The following is a 26,362-nucleotide window of genomic DNA, read 5'->3' as shown; positions in this document are numbered from 1 at the left end:
TTGGCATAGAAAGTACGCTTATTAAGTTTGCAGATGATAACAAACTGGGAGGGATTGCAACTGCTTTGGAGGACAGGGTCATAATTCAAAATGATCTGGACAAATTGGAGAAATGGTCTGAGGTAAACAGGATGAAGTTTAACAAAGACAAATGCAAAGTGCTCCACTTAGGAAGGAAAGATCAGTTTCACACATACAAAATGGGAAGAGACTGTTTAGGAAGGAGTACAATAGAAAGCAGGGGCGGCTCCAGGCCCCAGTACCCCAAGCGCGTGCTCGAGGCGGCATGCCACGGGGGGCACTCTGCCAGTCACTGGGAGGGCGGCAAGCAGGCAGCCTTCGGCAGCATGCCTGCGGAGGGTCCGCTGGTCCCACGGCTCCAGTGGATCTCCTGCACGCATGCCCTTGGAGGGTTTGCTGGTCCCATGGCTTTGGTGGAGCTGCGGGACCAGCGGACCCTCTGCAGGCACCCCTGTGGGAGGTCCACCGGAGCCGCGGGACTGGGAACCGGCAGAGTACCCCCCGTGGCATGCCTCCATGCTTGGGGCGGTGAAATGTCTAGAGCCGCCCCTGGCAGAAAGGGATCTAGGGGTTATAGTGGACCACAAGCTAAATATGAGTCAACAGTGTGATGCTGTTGCAAAAAAAGCAAACGTGATTCTGGGATGCATTAACAGGTGTGTTGTGAGCAAGACACGAGAAGTCATTCTTCTGCTCTACTCTGCGCTGGTTAGGCCTCAACTGGAGTATTGTGTCCAGTTCTGGGCACCGCATTTCAAGAAAGATGTGGAGAAATTGGAGAGGGTCCAGAGAAGAGCAACAAGAATGATTAAAGGTCTTGAGAACATGACCTATGAAGGAAGGCTGTGTAAATTGGAATTACATTTTGTACTGAAGGATAAGTGAACATTTGTATTGTGGAAAAATTTCCCACTGGAGGTTCAGAGATGTGGAGGAAAGTATGTGAATTATTTTCCAATAATTTTAGGCTAATACTTCTTCCAACTATTCATAACAAGTTTTATCAAAAGGTGAAAAGAATAATTAATAAGAAACTTGTTCTTGAATATGACATAAAAGAAAATGAGCAAATGCCTTTTGTGGATTAGAAACGAGAAAAAATTCTCCTTTAGTTAAGAAATCTGGGGGGGTGGAGGAGAGAGAAGGATAAAACATATATTACAAGTGAAGGTAAATCTTCCCCAATAAGTAGGGGAATCCCATATAAATCATGAAAAACAAAACCAAATGTCAAAGCTCAGTAAAGAAAAAGGTGACGCATTGACCATATATAACCTAGGTTATGAAAATGAAGGAAAATATGAAGCTTGTATCCACATTAAGTCTTTGGGTAGTATAAAATTCATTAATAAATATTTTAAAGTAAAGGTACAGGCTATAGTAGTGGGAAAGAACTATGATTCACAGGATCCTATGGAATGTCCAGTTCCACAAGATGGCCTTGCTAGTGGTCTCACTGCTACACCTATACCAGAGGAATTCAGTACAATTTATTCATATCCCTGTTGTGTTAAATGTAGCTACTTGTCAAATAAGTAAATTTAGTTACTATAAGAATACTAAGGTTGCATCTTTTTTTCAGTACTCCTCGTAGATAAGATTACCGCTTATCAATGAGTACAGAATATTTCCAATTTAGATATCAAGATACAAACATTTATGTTTCTAGAAGAAAACAAGGAATTAATTCTTTTGGAGTTTTGAATAGTATCACAGGTTTATTTGGCACAGGAATGTCAATTTGGAATAAGGTTAATATTGAAAGAGTCAAAAAGCATATCAATTATGTGATTCAGGAAGACATTAACAAATTAACCCCATGTTAAAGGGAATTTATGGTTTAGCAACTGAAAAATCATTTATGGTGTATAATATGCATGAAATAACCCAATTGTTTAATGAAACTCAAAATAAGTTCAGGAGTACTTGTGGCACCTTAGAGACTAACAAATTTATCTGAGCATAAGCTTTTGTGGGCTACAGCCACCTTCTTTGGATGCATAGAATGGAACATATAGTGAGGAGCTAAATATACACATACAGAGAGCATCCAGGACACATCCAGGACACACCACACGATCCATTGTTTACAGCCAAGTTCTAAGATACTACCGCATTTGCTCCAATCCGTCAGACAGAGACAAGCACCTACAAGATCTCTATCAAGCATTCTTAAAACTACAATACCCACCTGCTGAAGTGAAAAAACAGATTGACAGAGCCAGATGAATATCCAGAAGTCACCTCCTACAAGACAGGCCCAACAAAGAAAATAACAGAACACCACTAGCTGTCACCTTCAGCCCCCAACTAAAACCTCTCCAGCGCATCATCAAAGATCTACAACCTATCCTGAAAGATGATCCCTCACTCTCACAGATCTTGGAAGACAGACCTGTCTTCGCTTACAGACAACCCCCCAACCTGAAGCAAATACTCACCAGCAACTGCGCACCACTGAACAAAAACACTGACACAGGAACCTATCCTTGCAACAAAGCCCGATGCCAACTCTGTCCACATATCTATTCAAGTGACATCATCATAGGACCTAATCACATCAGCCATGCCATCAGGGGATCATTCACCTGCACATTTACTAAAGTGATATATGCCGTCATGTGCCACCAATGCCCCTCTGCCATGTACATTGGCCAAACTGGACAGTCTCTATGCAAAAGAATAAATGGACACAAATCTGACATCAGGAATCATAACATTCAAAAACCAGTAGAAGAACACTTCAATCTGTCTGGTCACTCAATAACAGACTTGAGGGTGGTAATTTTGCAACAGAAAAGCTTCAAAAACAGACTCCAACGAGAAACTGCTGAACTCGAATTGATATGCAAATTAGATACAATCAGCTTAGGCTTGAATAGAGATTGGGAATGGCTGAGCCATTACAAACATTAACTCTGTCTCCCCATGTAAGTATTCTCATACTTCTTATCAAACGGTCTGTACTGGGCTATCTTGATTATCACTTCAACAGTTTTTTCTCTTACTTAATTGGCCTCTCAGAGTTGGTATGACAACTCCCACCTTTTCATGCTTTCCTCACTATATGTTCCATTCTATGCATCCGAAGAAGTGGGCTGTAGCCCATGAAAGCTTTTGCTCAAATAAATGTGTTAGTCTCTTAGGTGCCACAAGTACTCCTGTTCCTTTTGTGGATACAGACTAATATGGCTGCTACTCTGAAACCTGTCAAAATAAATTTAATCAATTGATGAAATATAATAATAATAAGAAAAAAATCACTATTTTGGAAAATAAATTATTTGTTCAGTATATGGTGAATATGTAATAAACACTATATAATTCTTAAAACTGAAAGAAGTACCAGAATTAATCAGAGATCAGAATTGGTATTGCCCACATTGTATTCAAAAACATGGAGGAGAAAGAATCAAATGGTAAACTAAATGTAAAAAAAAAAATCATTTGTTGCAGTTAGAAACTTGGGATCTGTAAAACCACATCCAAGCCATGACACATGTTATTTAAGAACATACTGTACCATCTGCCATCCGCAAGATAAGGCAAGGCAAGGGGATGCTGCTGTGTAGCACTGCAGTACCGCATCTGCCAGCAGCACCCAGGAGACATACGGTGACAGTGAAAAACAGGTGAGAAATGATTTTTTTCCCATTGCTTTCACCAGGGGGCAGGGCTGATAACATGTACCCAGAACCACCTGCGACAATGTTTTTGACCCGTCAGACATTGGGAGCTCAACCCAGAATTCAAAAGGTTGGCAGAGACTGCAGGAACTGTGGGATAGCTACAGTCATCTGTCGCCCTTCCCTCAGTGAAAATCGTTTCGCACCTTTTTTCCATGCAGACACCATAGCACGACAAGCATGGAGCTCGCTCAGATTGCCGCAGCAGTTATGAGCACTGTAAACAGCAAGTGCATTATCCTTCAGTATATACAGAACCAGAACCTGCAAAGGCAGGCGAGAAGGCAACGGCAGCAATGGCAGGGCAGTCACAAGAGTGATAAGGACGTGGACACAGACTTCTTGGGAACGCAGATTCTGGGCCTGGAAAACAAGCACAAACTGGTGGGATCGCATAGTGTTGCAGGTCTGGGATGATTCACAGTAGCTGTGAAACTTCCTTATACGTAAGGGAACTTTCATGAAACTTTGTGACTTGCTTTCCCCTGCCCTGAAGCGCACGAATACCAAGATGAGAGCAGCCCTCACAGTTCACAAGCGAGTTGCAATAGCCCTCTGGAAGCTTGCAACACCAGACAGCTACTGGTCAGTCAGGAATCAATTTGGAGTAGGCAAATCTACTGTGGGGGCTACTGTGATCCAAGTAGCCAAAGTGATCTTTGACCTGCTGCTATCAAGGGTCGTGACTCTGGGAAATGTGCAGGTCATAGTGGATGGTTTTGCTGCAGTAGGATTCCCTAACTGTGGTGGGGTGAAGTATCAGAGGGGTAGCCGTGTTAGTCTGGATCTGTAAAAGCAGCAGAGAATCCTGTGGCACCTTATAGACTAACAGACATTTTGGAGCATGAGCTTTCGTGGGTGAATACCCACTTCGTCAGATGCATGTAGTGGAAATTTCCAGGGCTACCATATTATCGCATACCCCGTCTTGGACCGGAGCAACCAAGGCAGCCAGACATAAACCGAAAAGGATACTTTCAATGGTGCATTGTATAGCACTGGTGATCACAAGAGACATTGTCACCTAACAGTCAACGTGGGATTGTCAGGAAAGGTGAGCTGTGACGCTTGCATCTTTAGAACTCCTTGGGACCCACCTACGCCCTTAAAGCCATGTCGTCATGAAGCGCAATACACAAGGCCGCCTGGCACAGCAAGTTAGGAGCTGTTCAACTATGGCCAAGCAAGTGGCCGAGCAAGTGGGAGATGTGCCTTTTGGAGCCATTTAAAGTGAGCTGCACACGTTTTCTGACACCATGGGGAGGGAAGGTAACCAGCCCTCTGTGAAAGATGTCAGAATGTTAAAGGACATAGAGCAACTGACGAGCAAGTTCCATGGGGCCATGCTGCATCCGCGGTTGCTAAAAGTGGTGGCTGATGTGATTGCCAGAGCCATGTGCCATTATCTATTGACATTGAAACTCATGGTGATCTGGGGAGGGTGCCAGATACTGGAAAAGGTCCTTAATGTAGTGCTCCATCTTAAAAGAAACGAAGAAGGAGGATATGTGAACTACAGCCAAGTCAGCCTCCACCTCAGACCCTTGGAAAAATCATGACAAGCAGGTCCCAGGCCATCAATTCTGAAGCACTTAGATGGAAGGACAAGTGAATGCAGAACAGTCAGCATGGGTTCACCAAGGGCAAGTCCATGCCTGACTACCCTCTTGTCTTCTATGTGTATGAGATAAGTGGGTTTGTGATGAGGGGAAACAGTGGATTATATTACTTCTTTGACCTTACAAAGCTTTAGGTAGCGGTCTCGCCACTATTCTTGCCAGCAGTTAAAGAAGATGGCGGAAGAGAATGTACTTAATGGTGGATAAGAGCTGCTAGGATCATGCGGGCTAACGGGTAGTGATCATTGGCTCCTGTTAGTTGCAGCCGTAATCAAACGGAGTGCCCCAAGGGTTGCCCTGGGGCTGTTTGTTTCAAATATCTTCATAATGATCTGGAGGATGGTGTGATTGCACCCTCAAGCAAGTTTGCAGATGACAGTAAACTGGGAGGAGTGGTAGATATGCTGGAGGGTAGGGATAGGATACAGATGGACCTAGAAAAATTGGAGGATTGGGCCAAAAGAAATCTGATGAGGTTCAACAAGGACAAGCGCAGAGTCCTGCGTTTAGGATTTAAAAATCCCATGCACTACTACAGACTAGGGACCAAAGCCCTGGCTGGGATGATTTAGATGGGGATTGGTCATGCTTTGAGCAGGGGACTGGATTAGATGACCTCCTGAGGTCCTTCCAACCCTGATAGTCTATGATTCTATGAGGCTGATGGGGAAAATTCTTCCATCAACCTAGCAATGTCTACATGGGAATTAGATTGGCTTAACTACACCATTTTCCACACCCCTGAGTGATGTAGTTATGACAATCTAATTCTCAAAAGTAGACCAGGCCTTAGTGTAAATGAAAATCAGGCCTGTGAAACACTGATTCCAGCTTTAGTATCACTCCTTAAACAAACAAACCCTCCTACTGCAAGTTCAGAATCCCAGCTAGGCACTGATGCCCAAGTAAAGCTCCAGAGACCCATCAGCAGAGGGGTTGGTTGCAGGATCAGAACCTTACTGGTACATTTTTCACAAAAGCCTCAAAGGCTGCAATGTCAATAACTGGCTCTTTCCAGCTCAGCAAACAGCATGAGTCAGTTCCAGGAAGGGAAACACCCAGTTACTGTTGCAAGCCAGGCATATTTCTGAGCTCATAAAAGTGAAACTAACCCTGTTACACTGTCAAGAGGGAGCCATGGCTTCAGAGAACCCCATGGCAAGTCTCCAGTATGAAGCTACTTGTCCCATCTGTCTGGGGGATTTTAAAGACCCAGTTATTATAGACTGCGGACACAATTTCTGTCGAGCCTGCATTGCCCAGTGCTGGGAGGGATCCAGTACAGCCGCCACCTGCCCCCAGTGCAGAGAAACTGTGCAACAGAGAAACCTCAGGCCAAACAGGCAGTTGGCAAATGTCCTAAAAATAGTCAAACAACTGAATTTACAGGTAATGAAGGATGCAGGAGGGGAGAGAGTGTGTGTGGAACACCAGGAGCCTCTCAAACTGTTCTGTGAAGAGGATCAAACCCCCATCTGTTTGGTGTGTGACAGATCCCGGACGCATAAAGCTCACACTGTGGTTCCCATAGAGGAGGCTGCCCAGGAGTACAAGGTAGGTAATCACTGTCTAATTCATTCTAATAGAATTTTAATTACTGGTTAATTTCATCACAACTTGGAGGTCACATTTAATTTTTCTCTATCACAGCTATTGACATAACTGCATCACTCAGCTCTGTAAAGCCTTCAGTGTATGAAAAATTATATGAAAAGAAATGTACAGGGCAAGGTGGCAAAAGAAGCAAAAACAAAGGCATTAAAGATCACAGATGTGGGAAACATTTCTCTGAGAAGCTTTGAAGCAATTTTGAAACCAGTTCCCACTGGTGAGATAAGGAATCTTAAAGCCCAACTGGAACTGTTAAATGACCAGTGAGCTTTAAATCACATGAGCTGCAATCTATGTGAGAGAGTTGCCTTCAGAGTGCAGAATGGGATGTAACAAGCTGTTGTTGTTATTACTGATTTGTATCTGTGACCATGGTTGTTGGGGGAATCTCACTGAGATTGCTTAGTCAGGGCAAACTGCAAGGAATGGGGCAGATGATCCTCAAAACTAGTGGTTATTTCTAATAATTAGATTTACCAATCCAGCAACAAAACAGCTTCTACAATATCTTACTGGTTACCCAGAAGCCAAAAATACAGTTCCCTTAAAGCAATCCAGCCTTGGGCTCCCACCCAGACACCCAAGTCAAATATGATGAGTATCACTGAAGATTTTATTCATTGTATAAGAAACTTCTACTAATCCCAAGAGATCAGACACATCACCCACCAGGTCAATGACTATTTCAGATCTTACCCAAATACACGCTTATAGCCAATTCTTATCAACTAATCTAAGACTAATTGAAAAAGAAAAGAGACAGAGTGTTGTGATTAAAGATCATTATACATGCAGATGTTCCTAGGTCAGTTTCATAGTAAAGTTCTTAGATCAGTTTCATAGTAGAGGTGGTGAGCTGTTGACTTATAAAAAGTTCTTTCAGAATCAGTTCCAAAGGTTATAGTTCAATAGGCAATCCCTGTGTAGAGTGTTTACATTCTTCCAGGGTAATCCAAGCTGTAACTGTAGCTCAGTCTTGCAACTCAAAACTTCCCATGGTAAAGTCCAAGCAGACTTGAGATGAAAAGATTGGGGCCTTAGAGTTTTTTATAGATCTCTGGCAGGCTACCATAGTCTCTTGATAGCAGTTAACCCAGTAGGGATTCCTTGGGTGAAGAATAAGTGATGTGCATTATTCTTTGACGTAAAACCTCCCATTTCCTATGTATGCACAGGTAATTAGTTGCATTGATTAGCATAAGGCTATTAACTATTCAAAGATAGTTTGCTACAAACTTTAAAGAGAAATAAAGACAATGATGTTATTACACCTAATTTTCATCTAAATGCATGGGCGGTGGGTATAATAGGCCAGGGGAAGCTAAGCCTCCCCAAACAGCTGCTGATCTGCTGCCTTTGGGAGCGCAGATTCTTGGGCCATGGTCCCACCTGCACTCCACCCCGAGGTCCCATCCCTTTGATCTCTGACTCAGTAGATCATAGTAACAGACAGGAAAAGAAATTTCGTATCCACCAGCTAATAAAATCATATTGTGAAGCTTCTAACAGATAAACGTAAGCACAGACGAATATAGTTAGTATTTACTTCTAATTCTCTAACAATACAGACTTGCATTTCAAACATTCTGGTCTACTAACATTGCTTTGATAACTATCCATAAGAAATAGCCCTGATTACCATTTCTGTATCTCTAAAGGTTGAATTTGGGTCATTTAGACTGCTGATTGTTTAACCCTCGTGGGCTCAGTGTCACAGTATCACAATATTTATTATTGTTAATATTATTTGCATTACAGTATCCACTATAGATCTCAAAAAAGATCTGGCATCACAAAACACAGTGCAGGTTTCCCTGAGGAGTTTTCAGACTAAATAGACAAGACGGACAAAGGGTGGGAAGGGGAAACAGAAGCACAGAGATGGGCAGTGACTTGCCCAGGGTTACCCAGCAGCAGACCCAGGAAGATACCCCACATCTCCTAAGTCCCAGACCAGTGCCCTAACCACTAGGCTGTAATTAAGAAAGGCCAGAAAAGAACTCTCGAGAAAGGTCCCACATTCATCAGGATACTGAGTTTTCCCACTGGGATTCTGAATTCCTGTTCCCTGAGTGGTTAAACCCTGGTGCCAGCCTACACTACTGCGGTTCACTGAGTTAAATACTGCATGGACCTTGAGTCCATACACAAAAGGGCTCCAGATAGCGTAGGTCCATGCCAAATACCATTGGGATTAGACTGAATTTCAGCAGAACTGAAGACTGGGTGGTGCTGACCTGTGTCAGTCTGAGCTGTTTTATTGTGTTTGTGGGAAGACCAACCAAGGTGGTTCCATTAGTCCCACCATGAAGCCTTTTGGAATCTCCCAAAATCCACTGCTTCTGGGCACTTTGCTTTGCAGGCTAGCTACCCAGAAGGCATTACAAATGAGAATGTTTAGGACCACACTTCATCAAACCCCAACTATTCCTAACACAAATCAGCATGGCTAATGCAGTTTATCCTAGTGCTTAGACCAGCTCTATCCAGCCAGAGCCATCCCCAGAAGTTCAGGGCTGAAGTTCAATGGGAGTTGGGCTCCTTTGAGAATCCCAGCCCATATTTCTAGCCCTGGGATTTTTACCACTTTGTAAATTAAACCATCTCAAAAATGAGTTTATTGATACACCACCATGTGACTCCAGTTTCCTGCGGTTTAACTCAAGGGGAGAAGAGGACAAATAATTCCAAAGACTGAATATAAAACACTCCCAGTCTCAATGAGTTTCATTTCCTTGGTGTTCCTGCTGTCACACACCTAGTAGGGCCAACAGTCACCTACAGCGTCTCTGGTGGAAAAACAACTTGACCCACCCCTCTGCAAACACTCTCAACCCTCAAAATATGAACAGCCATAGCATTTCTGTTTCTTCAGGAAAAGATCCAAGCCCATTTGAAGATACTAAGGAAAGAGAGAGAAAAGCTCCTGGGATTTAAAGTGACTGGAGAGGAGAAATTCCAGGAGTATTTGGTAGGTGCCCATTGTTATTAACCTGCAGAGACTTGCAGTGGGAGCTCTGTTTGGAGACAGATTCCTTTGTGGCCTCGGGGAATGTGGGCTTCTTTCTGTTTCTTCATGATCACAGATTGCTGTGTTTGATTCATGTCTGTGCGCACACATACATAGACAGGGCCTGAGAAACCCTCTCTCTTGAGCAGGACAACATCATATTCTGCAGAATCTAAGCTCCTATCCCAATTAATGAGTTAATTTCTAGCCCTTGTGGCTTTCACAAAACTCACCCCAAGGTGAACTATGTGTCATGCAGGGTTGTCTGCCCAGGTCTGCAGTCATTTCTCACACTGCTTAATTCTTTTTTCTCCCTAACATATCTGTCAATGGAGTGCTGAGTTCTGCCTTCTGCTGCTCTGGATCATGATAGGCACAGGCATCTGATAACACAGTGTTCTGACCATGTCATGGAAACATCCCATTAAAAGATATCAGGGCCAAATAGGAAGGTGTTAGAAAATAGTCTCCCTAGAAACCCCAGGGAACAATCAAGTATCAGATGTCTTAGAGTTTGCAAAAAAAACAACTCTCCTGCACACTCAGCACTGTGTGAAAGTATCCTAGACTATGTCCCTTGCCTGCCCTTTCCTTTTCTTTTTAAACAGATACAGACGCAAACCGAGAGGCAAAAGATTGTGTCTGAATTTCAGCAACTGCGGCAGTTCCTGGAGGAACAAGAGCGACTCCTGCTGGCCCAGCTGGAGAAGCTGGACAAGGAGATTGGAAAGATACAGAATGAAAATATCACTAAATTCTCTGAGCAGATTTCCCGTCTCAGTGAGCTGATAAGTGAGCTGGAGGGGAAGTGTCAGAAGCCAGCAAGTGAATTCCTGCAGGTGAGACTGAGTTAGAAAAATCCCAGATCCGTGCAAAGGGACAAGACAGCTCCTGAATCATGGGCACAGGAGTCCAGCTGTCAGAGATCACAGTGTAACTCAGTGTGTGCATTCCTGAAATGTGAATTATAGTTGCTCTTTGAAGACTTACAGACTCATTTATGTTAGAGGTGACATAATAGAGGGCACTGCCTCTTTTCCCCATATCTGCAAAATCCTTTCTCTGGCTTCCCCATAATGTGGTGTTACTGAGATTGTTTTTCTGTCTCTCTAGGATTTCAAAAGCACCTTGAGCAGGTATGTGGTTCTCAATCAGTCCCCCTTGTGCTTTACGATGTTGGGAAAGGGCTTGGACACCACATCTCCCCAGGGCTCTACAGCAAAATGTGTGGTTCAGGGTCACATTTGGATACAAATCTCTCTGATGAATTTAATCCTGAAGTTCAAATCCTGTTATACAAGCCTCTAGAATGATCTATTCTGTGGGAAAAATATATCTGAAATATTTTCTAGAGATGCTACATCATTGGGGGACAGGCTGCCTCAGGATTCTGGGGATGGAATATGGTTCTTTCACCCCAGGGCACTGGGTAAAATCATGCACTGGTTAGCAGTGATCAATAGTCTCTTTACCACCAGAGGACTCTTTGGATACCTGTGTGGAATGAGCTGGTTTGGAAGGAACTGAGGTCTCAGTCTAGTTCCTGAAGAAAGATCCCAAAACACTATGCACACAAGAGAGATGGAAACATACCAGTCTTAGTGCATGGAGACCAAGGAGAGAACTGGCCATCAAAACTTGATTCCTCTTTTATTCTCAGATCTGCTCTGTCCAGACCAGAGTTGAAGAATATGACTGTGGCCTTTGGGGGGAATGTTGTACTGCCGAGGCCTGTTCTGCACCTGCTCTGAGGCTGGGGGAAGTGGGGGAATTTTAATTCCGGGCATCTTAGAGCAGCAACTTCTCATAGCAAGGAATTATAGTGAGTTAGTAAATGAAATGTAATAATGTGAAATTCTTTCTCTCTCCAGGTGTGAGAAGGGGAAGTTCCAGCAGCCAGTGGAGATTTCTCCTGAGCTGGAAAAGAGACTAAATGATTTTGCCCAGAAAAATATTGATGTAATGGAGACTCTGAGGAAATTCAAAGGTACCCAAGAAGGGATCTAGGAGGAGAAATGAGAGTGTATCTCTGAGGCTGTGGGAGGAGATGGGCACAGGTCCTTTGGTCATAATTAGGTTATGTATCCATGTAATAAAAGTGGAAAGTAGACAAACTATTCAGATGTCATCGCAGAAGCCCAGGCATGAGGATTTCTCACACTGATTCCTCTATTAGCTTTGATATAATCATTAATGTAAAAATACAGCAAAATTTAGGATACCTCAGTTTCTCTCTCCCAACTACAGAACTTCAGGGCATTTGCTCCAGTGCTGTTTAGCATCCACAGCTGCAGCTGGAGTCAGTACGAAACGCAGGTGCCCAATGTCACTGAGAACCAGACTCCAAGTTTCTAAAGGTCAGCACCCAAAATTTAGACCCTAAATTAAAGGCACTTTTGAAATGTGGACCCAGTCTGTCATCGTGCTCTGGCAGGTCAAGAGGGACAAAGGGACTGTAGGAAAGGTGCAAACCTTGGAGAATTCCTCCTGCATGGGAGCCTCTTGTGCCTACTCCACAGCAGCTGCAGGTATAATGTTGACAGACCCTGGTTGTCGGGATCAAACCTGAGATTTCTGAAGCTGAGTGTATGAGCCTCTATTGGATGAGCTAAAAGCCACATGAATGTAGCAGATTCACCAATCTCTAGATCAGTGGTCCCCAATGCGGTGCCTGCAGGCGCCATGGCACCCGCAGGGGCATCTTAATGCGTCTGTGTCCTGGCCCCCGGGAGAGCACCCTCCGAAATGCCGCCGAATTTCAGTGGCATTTCAGTGGGGACGCCTCTCGATGACGCCGCTTGCCGTCGACAAGTGACGTCATCGAAAGGCATCACTCCCGAATTTTGGCAGGGACGCCTCTCGATGACGTTGTTTGTTAACGGCGAGCGGTGTCATCGAGAGGCGTCGCCGCCGAAATGCGACCAAATTTTGGCGACATTTCGGCAGGTGCTCCACCGCTGCAGTGGTCCTTTGTCTGGCGCCTGCCAGATGAAAAGGTTGGGGGCCACTGCTCTAGATGGTCTAGGTGCCACTAGAAGGAGACAGAGCACCACACCAAGCAGGTGTGGGTTACACAGGCAGGAGGAGTGTTCCTGGGAGAGCAAGGAAAGTGGAATTGTAGAGGGTAGAGAAGAGGAGAGAGAGGTGGAGTAGGGATAGAGGGGTGTGGCTAGGGTAAATATGTGCCTCTGATATTCTGCTCCTGTCAAATCCATATAAGGGCCAGTGAAAGAGGGGAGCAACTGTAGCTAGACCTCAGGACTTCTATAGCCTATCCTAAGGTCTGCGCTAGCCCCTGAAGCCAAGAATAGGAGACCCACAAATTGCTTCCCTTCTGTCTCTTTACCAGTGCAGGGTGAATCAGGCCCATTGAGCCAATCCTCTCCCTGCCTCAATTTCCACATCTTTAAATAATTTTGTTGTTTGTATTTCAGTCTATGAAGGACGAGAGCCCCACTTTGCTGAGCTCTGTACAGATACGGAGTAAATAGACACAAAAAGCTTACAATGCAGGATTAGGGCCTTGAAAAGTCTCAGCATTCCAGATCTCAAACAGACCAAAGTGTATAAACTTACATTCATGCTAAAACCTTTGGAAGATCTGTCTAATTTATGACAAAATGCAAAAAGAGAATGAGACAAACCAACTGGGGGCTGGAGGATGAGGGAACAGGAAATCTGTCTTCTACATCATATCTCCTTGGGTGGCTTTGAACTTAATTGGATGTTGGTTCTGTTGATTTGAGATGGCTGAGTGAAAAAGAAAATAGAATGTTTCAGATTAGCTTTTTAAAGACAGATCTGGGGGTGTCTCTGTCTCAAACTGTTTCTCTTTGATAATTAAAGCAGAGATATGACAGTTAAGAGTGGGGATGTCGCTATAACTATTACAACATGAAATCTCATCTCTTTTATCCTTTCCCGCTCCAGATGTGCTGCCCTCTGAAGTAGAAACAAGAAGAGGGAAATCCCTGGGATCATACAGACCAGGTGAGATTTTGGAGATTACCATTTAATGAAGAGAAAAATCCTGTGAAAACATGAACTTGTAGCTAAACTTATCAAACTTTAATTTAAAAGAGAGAATGTTATGAGAACAGTTTTATAAACAAATAGCTAAAGGCACAAACCAAACCAGCACTGACCATGACATACAGCCTTAAACATTAAAAACACAAACATGAAATACCGAGGAGATTCCAAGATGAAGTCACACAAACAATCCTGACAGCAACATTAGCACTGAGTTCATGCACCCATCGATGATCAGAAACACTCTCACTGGCCAATGAACATGATTAATGCTCACCCTGGTATTTCCATACATGTCCATGTGCCTTTGAAATATTCAGATGAGAAGGTCAGTACCGGGTTTACCATGGCACCAATGGTGCCATGGTGCCGGGCCCAGAGTCAGAAGGGGCCCCAGCCATCCTGATCCCCTGGCCGGCTGGTCTGGCCAGGAAAACTGCCCCTGCCCCACCCCCGCCCCATCTTTTCCCACCCCTGCCCACTCCAGCCCCGCCCCTGCTCCACTCCTTCCCCCAGGGACTGCAGCAGGGGTTGGGCCCGCCCTGCATTCACTAGGCAGTGGGAAGTGGAGCGACCCAGCCCCAGCCCGTTCCGCGCTGCTGATGAGTGCTGGGGGGCAGTTCTTCCCTCCCCCAAAGTCCAAGAGCCAAGCGGAGCAGGTTGGGGCCAGGTCACTCTACTTCCCATCACCCCATGAGTGTAGGGTTGGGCCCACCCTGCAATCACTGGGTGGCCTGAAGTGGAGCGACCCAACCCCAGCCCACTCCACTGGCTCGTGCTGGGGTGCAGTTTCCACCTGGCCCCCAAGCCTGGGGACGGGATGGAGCAGTGGGGAAGGGGCATGGGATGGGGAAGAAAAGAGGATAGAGGAAGTGGGGACAGGGCGAAAGAGGCAGTGGAGAAGGAAGGGGTGGGATGGGGAGGAGATGGAACAGTGGGGAAGGGGCATGGGATGAGACACAGAAGGGGGTGGGGAAGTGGGGGCAGGGGGAAGAGGTAGGGGGAAGGAAGGGGGTGGGATGGGGAGGGATGGCAGCAGTGGGGAAGGGCATGGGTATGGGAAGAGAAGGGCATTAGGGAAGTGGGGGTCAGCATGGCAGATCCCCTTGGCAGTGGTGGCTCCCATGTAAGCGACCCATCGAACCTCCCCGGACAGGCCCCACCTCCGCATTCTTGTACACCGACAGCCCTACCACCTCACTTAAGATTCCCGAACCAGATGACCCCCATCCACCGCTGCACCCACCCTTACCCTGCTGAGTCCAACCACTTTCACTTGTCGCCCCCTGCAGATCCATGCCCTGCACCTGGAATCCACCTGTACATCCAGATCCCCATGAGCTGCCTGTACCAGACCTGCCTGACCTCGTATCCCATCTGAGCCCACTGAGCCCCTCTGCATGGTCCTGCTGCCAGGTGAGTCTCTCCTGCCAATCGTGGTGCCTGTGGCAAAAGGCGGGTCCCAGGGTGTTTCTGTGCGCCAGAATGGCCCTTGTGCTGTGTTCAGGGTCGGTCGTCACTGTCAAGTCCATGTCTGGGAGGAGAAGGCTGCAGCGGTATTCTCCCGCTCCATGCACATGGCTTGTTGCTTCCACTGCCTAGTGGAGCTTCCACATTATTTATGTAAAAAAAATGCAGAATTTAAAATATTATGCAAGGATTTGTGCACAATCATCAGGAATTGGGGCACTGTACGCTGTGATGTGGGATGTTGAACGGGGTGCTACGCAGGGAGCATGTATAATTGGAGCATTCCAGCAGATCAAGGACTTATTTCCCTCTATTCGCATCTGAAGCCTATCTGGATACGTGTCATTTTGAGGCCCACACTATAAGAAGATGTGAAAACGAAGAGTCCAGCAGAGGGCAACAAAATGTTAGGTGAGACCTGACTTACGGGAGAGGTGAGGACCTGGGATTATTTACGTCTGCGAAGAGAAGAGAAGGGGTTTGATAGTGCTTATAACTACCTGGAAGGGTTTCAAAGAGGAGGGCTAAACTGTTCAGTTACCGATGACAGCGGGGTAAGGTTCAAGTTTCGTGGGGGATGCTTTGGTTGATATTAGGAACTTTTTCACTAGAGGGTGGTAGCACTGAAGTGGTTACCTGGGGAGGTGTGGACCCTAGCAGTTTAAGTCAGGTTGACGAAGCCCTGCTGGGATGATAGGGGTATTGGTCCTGCTTGAGCCGGGGTTGACTGAGACCTCCTGAGATCCCTTCCAATCCTGATATGCTATTATTCTAGGAATTGTGAGTGGGGGAATCTGAGGTAGCAGTATGGTGTGCAGACTGTGCAGTTGTGGTGGCGTCAGCGGCAGGAGTCTCTGGCAAGGGTGGCTGCAAGCAGGTCCTGGTGCAATCTGGGCATTAGGATCTGTGGAGGAGGTCTCTGGGTGTGATGGGAGTGCGGGCAAAGCGGAGAGGCTCTAGGCATTTTGGCCGCCCCCAAGCATGGCAGGCAGGCTGACCCTTTGGCGGCTTGCCGTGAGGTGCGCTGTCCACGCTCGGCGGCCATCCCAGCATGCCTGTGGAGTCGTGTGAAGCTGCGGACCGCGAACCCGTCCACAGGCACGCCTGCGGGAGGTCCACCGAAGTTGCGGGACTCGCGGACCCTCCACAGGCAAGCCGCCAAAGGAGCAGCAGAGCACCAGCAGTGCACCCCCCGTGGCGACCAGCAGACCACCCCCGCGGCTTGCAGCCCCAAGCACGCACTTGGTGTGCTGGGGCCTGGAGCCACCGCTGGGCATAAGGGCAGGGCACTGGGCAGGAGGGCACTGTGGAAGGGGCATGCTGGCAGCGCAGGATTGGGTGGGCCAGTGTGCATCTAGCAGTTGTGGGTTTGTAAACGGTGCCCTTGTGCTGGGCTGAGTCGGGCTGCTCCCGCGGCACTGCATTGCCCCCAGCCGGCCCCTCGCTCTGCGGACCGCTCCTCATCACACGCTCTATTTCCCCAGTGAGAACCCACAAATATGTTTGGCGCTGGACCCACAAAAAGTTCATCCATCCCTGGAGAGGGATGCATTCCCCATGTGAGGGGCTCTCTCCCATTGCTCTTCACCAGCATTCCACTTTTCTCTTCAGCTGGGCTGGGCTTAGATCTCCCTGTGTTAGAGCTATAGTCCCCCTCTGATGCTGCCACCTCCTCCCTTCTCTCTGGTCTGGGGACGGGGCTACTCCTCCCAATGCCACCTCCTGGTTACTACTCTCTGGTCTTCAGTGATTCTTCCCCAAGGCCCCACCCCCCTCTCTTCTCCCAGGCCAGGGAGAATGGGCTCAGTGTACAGCTACCCCTGAGTTTCTCTTTGTTGCCTCCCTCCTCCCACTCCCCTCCCTACAACTTCAGGTCCAGACCTTCCTCTCTAACCCTCAGGGAAGCAGTCCCAGCAGGGAGATGCAACTGGGAAAGGAGGAGCGAGGCAGTTTCTGCAGCCCCACAGCAGCTCCCAGCAGCCAGTGGGAGGAACTGCCAGGGCATCTCTGCTTGGGCTCAGGCACTCGGGGCAGAGAAGCAGCTCCCCGGGTTGGTGGTGTAAATCAGAGACCATGTGCTCTAATATCTGTGACCCTTTTCTCCTCCAGACTCTTTGCCACCTGAGCTAGAGCATGGAAGGGGGAGATCTCTGGGATCACACACCAAGAGTGAGCCCTGGGGGAGATTTTTCTTCAATTAACAGAAAATTCCCCTGAAAACAACTCTCCCCCACACCAGTAACCAGACACATTCTCTCTGTTCAGCTCCAGAATCCCTTAATCGTAATCTGAGAATTTGTATTGTCATTGACAAGCCTTTCCAATATTCAATCCAGGCTAATCGGTGAAGAGATCTCTCTCCTCATGGCTGTAACATCCTCTTCCTTTCACCTAGGGGGAGACTCTGCCCCTGACTCTTCTCCAGCATCCTACCTTTCCTTTGGACAGGGCTAGGCTCTGGAGCTGCTTTGTGGGTTGCGGAGATGGTGTCTCTATAGTGCTGCCACCTGCAGCCCTCCCTTCTCTCTGATTTGGGGAAGGGACTGCCCCACCCAATGTCACCTCCTGCTTCCTGCTCACTGGCCTGGAGCATTGGCTCTTCCTCAGTGCTGCATCTTCATCTCTGCTCTGTGGCCTGGGAGTGGAGGATGTAATTTTGGGAGGTTCAAAGCTGGCACCTGCATCTCTGGACCCTTCTAATTCAAAGATTTTTGTGCCTTCTTTGCTGTGTCTTTACCACTGGGAATGAAGCAGCCCCAGCTACAGAACAGGGAGCTGCAGCCCCTATAGCAGAGTTCCCAAACTTTAACAACCCATAAACCCCTTTTACTGAAATATCAAGCCTCATGAACCCCCTCCTAAAAATGAATATTTCCAGGGATTTTCTCCCTCACCTCAGCATAAATTATAAAAGCAGTGAGCTTAGAAATTAAAAATTGTTTGTATGGCATGCTTATTACACACTATTTATTTATTATTATTTATCATTACAGTATTTTTATTACATTATGAAAATGGCAACACTCTTCCAAGATCTGTTTTTGTAGCTTGTATCACTTTTGATTAAGCCTGTTATAAGACAAGGCTCTTATCAGAGGCGTCAGTAGAAAAAAGGGGTGCAGGAGCAAATCCCCCATGCACCCCAGGACCTGGGGGTCATTGCCAGGAAAGTTGGGGGTGGGGGGGCCCACAGAGGCTGTCAGAAAAAAAGAGGAGGGATCCGCGTATGGGGCACACCAACGCAGGGGCAGCATGTGACCCTTGTCCACCTCCCATACTGGTGCTTCTGGCTCTTATGTTACATCAAGAAGTATCAGATGTGAAACAGCATGAAGGTATTTAAGATGCCAACTCAAAGAGTTCCTCCTACACAAACCTTCAGGTCTTGAGCAGTCCAGGCAAACAATGCACATTACAACAAAGCTTAAATTTGTTCTTCATAATAATTTAAAAACAACACTTGCTGCCTATTTAATTGTAAAAACAGCAAAAAATATCCACCTCCCTTTCTATTTCACATAAGGAGTCTTGAAGTTTAAATCTCAGTATGATAAATGTGCTTGCTTTGATCTGCTTAGCTCTTAGAAGTCCCCAGTGCTCTGGGTTGCTGGCCCCATGCTGGCCTGGGTCCCTGTGGACAGCTCTCTCTGCCATTAGGGAATTTTTTCCCGAGAACCCCCTGTAACATTTTGTGAACCCCCAGGGGTTCACGAACTCCATTTTGGGATCCACTACTCGATAGCCAAGTAAGAAGATGCAAAAGTGGCTCCCATTTCTGAGGCTGAGGAATTGCAGTGACATCTCTGCTCAGTCTCAGGTGCCTAAGGCAGAGGCAGCTTCCTGAGATCCAGGACTGTCCCAACCAGAACAGGGCTGCTGCGGAGTGTGAGAAAAGGTCCCAGCCTCGCCCCTGGCTGAGCTTTGCCCCTAATGCTCTGATTTTCTCTCTCCCCAGTGAATGTGACTCTGGATCCAGGCACAGCTCATCCCCAGCTCATCCTGTCTGAGGATCGGAAAAGTGTGAGATGGGAAGAAACACGACAGGATCTGCCCAACCATCCTGAGAGATTTGACACTGAGATTTGTGTGCTGGGGTGTGAGGGATTCACCTCAGGGAGACATTGCTGGGGGGTGGAGGTGGGTAATAGGGGATCCTGGGCTGTGGGGGTGGCCAGAGAGTCTGTGAAAAGGAAGGGAGGGATCAGCCCTAACCCTGAGCAGGGAATCTGGGCTGTGGAGCGGTGCTGGGATCAGTTCCACGCTCTCACTTCCCCTCGCACCCCTCTGCCTGTGAGCTGGGACCCCAGGAAGATCCGGGTTTGTCTAGACTGTGAACGGGGGCAGGTGACATTTTTCGACGCTGGTGACGAGAGCCCACTGTTCACTTTGCCACTGGCCTTGGTCCCTGGGGAGAGAATCCAACCCTGGTTCTGGGTGGGAGGATCCCAGCTCAGACTTAGTCCCTGAGGTCAGGGGAAGGGGAGGAGATATACCCAGGGGAATGTGAAATTTAGCCTCTCTAGCCTCACACTTCCGTTTTTCTATGACCCTGGAAGTCTCCTGTCTTCCCGCAGACTTTCTACCCATGGAGGCTCTGTGGGGTGTCTGACCCATCAGACCACAGAGAGCAGGGGGTGATTGAGGTAGAGAAGCCAATGAATTTTTCAGCCTGTTTGTCACTGTCTTCTGTGGCGCAGGAAGTCAGACAGTGGCACTGAGGCATGATGGGAACAGCCTACTGAGAATGAAAAATGGGCTTCTCTAGCCTAAGTCATCCTAGTGGCTGTGATCATGGAGGACTCTCATCTACCTACCCCCGGCTCATCTCTTTGACCCTGGAGAACACTTGTCCCCAATGACCAATACCTCATCTCTATGACACTCCTGCCCCCTCCCTCCCAGCAGCCCTAGGAATGGGAAAGGGGAGAAATTGAAGAACCCCTGGAGCAGCCGAAGGAGCAGATGGACCCTGAGGTCCAGACGTGTGGGCTGCAGGGTAAGAACTGATGGAGGGTCAGGGACAGAAGTGCTGTGGGGTCTGGGGATTTAATTACCAGTTGGGCTGGGGGACAGGCAGATGTGGGGGGTGGCAGGGACACCAAACTAATTAATTGGGATATGGGAGGTTTGGGGAGAAGCTAGAGGCTCTGTACCAGCAGGGATCCTGGGAGATGGAGACCCAGGGACTGGCGAGTGTGATGTCCAGGCCATCAGGGAAGGGATGCTATGTTGAGGAGGAGCTGCTGGGAGGTGTGTGTGTGGGGAAGAATGTTGTGACGCTTTATGATATTATTGATACCAGTGTTATAAATGTAAAATGAATATTACCAGATATGCCCTATCAGTGAAAATGTTATCATTTGCCAAGTGTGATAATCTTGTTTATATGTTTGTATCATCAACGTCCTGTGAATTACAAATATGTGCTATATCTGTATTTCAAACTTGTGCTGTGTTTCTGGGTGACACCCCTAGACAGATCTGAATCAGCACTATCTAGCCTGTTCAAAGGCCCATCAAGAGCTATCAGCTGTACAAGGGCACACTGCTGACTCATATCTAGCTTCTCATCCACTGTAATCCCAAGGTCCTTTTCTGCAGAAGTCCTGCTTAGCCAGTCGGTCCCCAGCCTCTAGGGTGCATGGGATTATTCCTTTCTAAGTGCAGGACTCTGTACTTGTCCTTGTTGAACCTCATCAGATTTCTTTTAGCCCAATCGTCCAGTTTATCTCTGGACCCTATCCCTACCCTCCAACATATCTACATCTCCCCCCAGCTTAGTTTCGTCTGTGAACTTGCTGAGTGTGCAATCCATCACATCATTCAGATAATTAATAAAGATGTTGAACAAAACTGGCCCAGGGACTGAATGACCCATCCAAGCTGTGGACATGTTACAGAGGGACTTTAATAGCCAGCAAACTCACTGCTAAGAATCTGATTTATGGACTCTGAAGTCTAACGTATGTAGCTGATTTCTTTAATAACATTTTTTTTCTTTTCTTTTCTTTTCTTCCATAATAAAATCTTCAGTTTTAAATACTAAAGGTTGGCTGGCTGCATGGTATTTTGGGGAAAGAAGAAAGGAAAGGAAAAAAACCCAGGCAATAATGAAGTAAAACAAAAGTAAACAGAGAAGCCTGGGAAAAGGAGTATGGTGGTGGGAAACTGATGAAAAGAGTGAAAACAAAGGAATCCTGAGAAGGGAAAAACTAAGGGGGAAATACAAGGGGAAGGGATAAACTCAGAGAAGAGGACTGGGAACACAAGTTGGAATGATCTGTGATAGGGAATAAAGGAAAGTTAGGGGGAGACAGAAAAATAAATGGATGAAAAATGAGGGCAAGAGACAATGATGTGCAAAACTGGATGAAATGAAGTAAAGGAATATCAGTCCCACCTGATATTCACACACATGGGGATCCTGTAAAGGATTTTGCTAATATGGTGGAAAAGGCCTTGCTGAATGGGGTATTTCCATCTCCAATATCTATGTGTCTGTAACCCTTCAAAGATCAATAGTCATTCACATTTCAGGCATGCCTACACCGAGTTACACTGCGATCTCTGACTGCTGGACACCCGTGTCCACAATTCAGAAGCTGTCCTCTCCCTGTTCTGAGATCTGGGATGTTTCTAACACAGTCTCATCTGCAGAAATTTACTCAGTGGCTTCTGATACTTCCTCTCTAGCTCCCTGATCAGTTCCTTGAGACAGGAAACCTCTTCAGAGAGTTCAGTGATTTATTTCCATTCTGGATCTTCAAAATCTGCTTGTCTATCTTGGCCAGCAGGAGTTGTTCTCAAGACACAATCTTCTGCCTCTTGGTTTGTGTCTGTTTCAGTAAAAAGAAAAAAAAAATAGGGACAGGGTTGGCCAGGGACATGGAGGGAGCTGGAGTCCTTTCATGGAATGCTGAGTGTGTAGGGGCAGAACTTCTTTGCAAACCCTAACATTTTGGAAATTTGACTATACCCTGTGGATTCTCTCACACCTTTCTATTTGGCCTCAAGCACTTTTCAGTCTAATTAGCTAAAACGTGGAAACAAAAAGACATTTCAAACTTGAAAGTTGGCACACTTGGGTTCAACAGTCCCTGATCCCAAGGTCTTAGTTCAGCAGGGTATTTAAGCAAGTGCTAAACTTTAAGGACATATAAGGGTGGCACCTCATCTGAGCACATCTGCTGGATCAGGCCCCAAAGTCAGGTTAGGCAGGGGTGCACCTAGTTTATGAACCCTGCTGGGGATTGGGCATGTACTCAGTGCTAAGCTGCTTGGGCAATGTCAAGATTCGGGTGGCTGAGTGCAGGCCCAGCTGTCAAAGTGTAGGCACCTTGGGCACTTTAATGGGAGAGACCTAGGTGTTTAGGGAATGTATGTGCCTGAGGGGTTAGGCAGCAGCTAAGTAGGGGTCTCGTGAATGCCTGTGTCACCTAAATGTTGGATGTGTTGGCTATTCCCCCTTGTGAATGTCACTCAAATAATTTAGAATCACTTTCAGTTTTGTGTGAATCTCACATATCTAAAGAATTTTGATATAACAAAACCATTGTCAAACAGGCTTCAATCCAGCAACTCTCCCATAGGAGAAGGGAGTGCAGGAAGGGGTCCACCCTGTAAAGTTCCCTTATCTCAGCTTAGACAGACATTATACCAATGCTTTTGAAAACCCAATCTGTTTTCAAAACGGCTGTTTCATGGTGGCAAGCGCACGGAGCTAGGAGGAGAAGTGGAGCCGCAGCACTCTCAGGGGAGGAAGAGGAGGCGAAGGTGAGCTGGGGTGGGGGGGAGCAGGACAGGGAGCTGCTGGTGGGTGCAGAGCACCCATCAATTTTTCCCCATGCGTGCTTCAGCCCCACAGCACCCACGGGGTCAGCACATATTGTATGACACTGCAGTTCCCCATATTCCTTGTCCTCGGACACATCTACCTTCATTTATACAATACAGATGGTACCACAGTACTTGATCTCATTGTCCACATGAGACTCTCCCAGGCAATCTCTGGACCAACCCCATACCCACAGACATACATTCAATTATATCTTCAGTCTAGTTCTGGAAATTTGAGTTTTCGTAAGTGTACCATACTCCTGATCTGATCACCTCCTCATCCAGGCAGAGGTCAGAGCCTTCCATCCTTCCCACCTTGGTAGCAAATGATCAAAGCTGGTCACCCCTGAAGACTCCTGAACTCTCTAGGTTTTCAAATTACCCTAAGAGCCCAAGCCCCACAATTGCAAGGCAAAGGTGCTAATAACTTAACACAGTTACTGGATGTCCACTATCAGATGCCTTGGTAACAAGCTGCCCGCTCCGCCACACCAACTGGGACGACCACAGTGCTTCAAAGATGAATTTCAGCAGATGGAGTGCACGGGCAGAAAGTTAGAACATCATTGAAGTAAAAATCTTTCTGAATCCCTCCGCCAGCAGCACAAATAACACTCATAGAATTAGGCCTCTGCAGCAAAGCAAGTGAAATAACCCTTCAACTCCCTTTCAGTGAAGGCAGCAGGGATACAGCTGGCAGATATAGTCTTCTTAGCAATTTATCTAATCAACCCAGAATGCACACCCCACGCACCAGACACAAGCATCAAGCACCATGAAGAGCTGTCTCATTGCTTCATTAATACGATCAAACAAATCTCTCATATGCTTCCATTTTCACCTGCAAAGCCAATTAGAGAGGCAGAAATGTGTGGATGAGATGATGGTGTTGGAAGGAAGGATTCAGGTTTATTAGGACCTGAAGAACCTTTGGGGAAAGAAGAAGCCTATACAGCGGGGGTGGGGAATCTTTTTTCTATCAAGTGCCATTGACCCAGGGAAAATCAGTTGGGAGCCACATATAGCCCCACAGGCAGGGGAGGGGGCAGAGGCTCGGGGCTTCTCCAAATTTCACTCTTCTGATGTCATTTGAGATATATGCACCAGACATGGATTTTGATCCTTTATGTGTATAAGGACTTCATCATTCCAAGATGTATGTATGGGCAACATTTAAGGAATTATGTAACTATGCTGAAAGTATGCTGTATGACCTTAGGTGTGGAAGTTAGTCACCAGAGGCAATATGTCTCAGTGCTGGCTCATTCCAGCAGGAGGGAGTTGTCACTCTCCCTGGTTAGGCAGTGATGTAACGCAATGCTCAGTTGTTTAGCCTTGATCCATCCCCAGATTTTCAATGGAAAACTATCAGGGACAATTGCAAGCAATCAAAACCACTTGAGGGTTAAAATAAGGAAAACTGCAACAGACAGAGAGTGGTCCTGTCTACAAATAAAGACCAACGACTGTTTCCATGTAACACATAAGGAGAAGAGCCACTCTGGATCCATTCTGTGAGGAAACTGCTTGTGGGGCAGTGGTATTTTCATGACTGTTTGGATCGTAGTTTCTGTGAAGCCAGCCAGCACTTCAACAGACTGAACTTGGGGGGAGGGGAACCTACTTTATTAGGTAGGAAAGGTAACTACTACTAATTGTAGGCCCAGGTTCACATTTCATTATTTTGTTTTGCATTGGAACCATTTATTTCCACCACTTTCTCATGTTTCTAGTTAAATCACTATTCCTTCTTCAATAAATCTGTTTTTATTTTATTATTAAGTGCTCACAAGCACTGTGTGTTTACAGGCATGGCGGTTTAAAGTAAAACTGCATGACCTTGCACTTTTCACTATTAAATTTCATCCTATTACTATTACTCCAGTTTACAAGGTCATCCAGATCTTCCTGTATGATATCCCGGTCCTTCTCTGCGTTAGCAATACCTCCCAGCTTTGTGTCATCCACAAACTTTATTAGCACATTCCCACTTTTTGTGCCAAGGTCAGTAATAAAAAGATTAAATAAGATTGGTCCCAAAACCGATCCCTGAGGAACTCCACTAGTAACCTCCTTCCAGCCTGACAATTCAACTTTCAGTATGACACACTGTAGTCTCCCCTTTAACCAGTTCCTTATCCACCTTTCAATTTTCATATTGATCCCCATCTTTTCCAATTTAACTAATAAATCCCCATGTGGAACCGTGTCAAATGCCTTACTGAAATCGAGGTAAATTAGATCCACTGCATTTCCTTTGTCTAAAAAATCTGTTACCTTCTCAAAGAAGGAGATCAGGAGGCCTGCAGAGATTCTGATGATGCACCCTATGCACTATGCAGCTACCACATGACGCAACAACACCCTGAGCAGTGCACCTGCTTGGGGGAGAGAGAGGCCGTCCTCTGCTAGAAAAGGTACAATGTCAGGCTCTGGAGAGGGTTGTATTGTACAGTGCTTAGCAAAATGGGGTTGTGGTCTGTGACTAGGGTTCCTGGGTATTCTAGTAACACAAGCAAGTAATAATAATGGAATTACTGACATTCAGAGATGCAGCATCTCCCTGAGGAGAAGCAGAGGCAGGAGTGAGTGTGACTCATGGAGATCCCATCTATTTTGACTGGCATCTGTTTTCTGCCATGCAGAACCAAAGGATCCATGACTCAGTCCAAAGCTGAGTGAGGGAGCCCTCTAGGGGGCAGGAAGGCCCTGGAAAGGGGATAGTGGTTTCTCAAGGAGAGAGATGTTGTATTTCTTGATCAGAGACCCCTGTTAGCTGGCTCTCCCTCTGTTTTAACTCTGGCCTTGCCACATGCAGGATATTTTGAGGTTTTAATATCCTAGCAAAAGGACATCTTCTTAAAGAGGACCTAAAAAGGGATGGAGGGGAGCTGGCTTTTCTGGCCTTTTTAACATCTATATAATAGATAAAGTAGGCCTTCATTTTTATTTATTTATTTTTATGCTTGCTTTTTTCCATGACAAATTCCAGCCCTGCCTAGGCTGGAAGATTCTATGGTAACTGAGAAAGTAGTGTAATTCTGACATCGAAAGAGCCAAGATTGTGAAAGTCGAAC

General features: G+C 46.4%; 1 protein-coding gene and 1 long non-coding RNA gene across 4 annotated transcripts in view; one reads left to right on the top strand and one right to left on the bottom strand.

The window, feature by feature from the left end:
- The window catches only part of LOC142047690 (uncharacterized), a 459,131-nt gene that overhangs the window by 421,465 nt on the left and 11,304 nt on the right, over positions 1–26,362 (bottom strand). The window lies entirely within an intron of this gene.
- The window catches only part of LOC116824332 (zinc finger protein RFP-like), a 97,170-nt gene continuing 77,182 nt past the window's right edge, over positions 6,375–26,362 (top strand). Inside the window, exons 1-8 of one of the 3 annotated variants that reach the window (XM_032779526.2) lie at positions 6,380–6,880; positions 9,813–9,908; positions 10,556–10,786; positions 11,061–11,083; positions 11,819–11,934; positions 13,878–13,937; positions 19,405–19,586; positions 20,006–21,496. In XM_032779526.2, coding sequence (XP_032635417.1) covers positions 6,464–6,880; positions 9,813–9,908; positions 10,556–10,786; positions 11,061–11,083; positions 11,819–11,934; positions 13,878–13,937; positions 19,405–19,586; positions 20,006–20,167 — 1,287 coding nt within the window. In that variant the 5' untranslated portion in view covers positions 6,380–6,463 and the 3' untranslated portion in view covers positions 20,168–21,496. Of the gene's footprint in view, positions 6,881–9,812; positions 9,909–10,555; positions 10,787–11,060; positions 11,084–11,818; positions 11,935–13,877; positions 13,938–19,404; positions 21,497–26,362 lie in introns of those variants that run through there. The other 2 variants (XM_032779524.2, XM_075071997.1) reach the window with 2 other exon arrangements.

This window comes from Chelonoidis abingdonii, chromosome 13, assembly GCF_003597395.2.
Source record: "Chelonoidis abingdonii isolate Lonesome George chromosome 13, CheloAbing_2.0, whole genome shotgun sequence".
In the NCBI taxonomy this organism is placed as follows: domain Eukaryota; kingdom Metazoa; phylum Chordata; order Testudines; family Testudinidae; genus Chelonoidis; species Chelonoidis abingdonii.
Note: the sequence above shows the minus strand (reverse complement) of the source record. Positions and strands in the feature narration are given on the sequence as shown.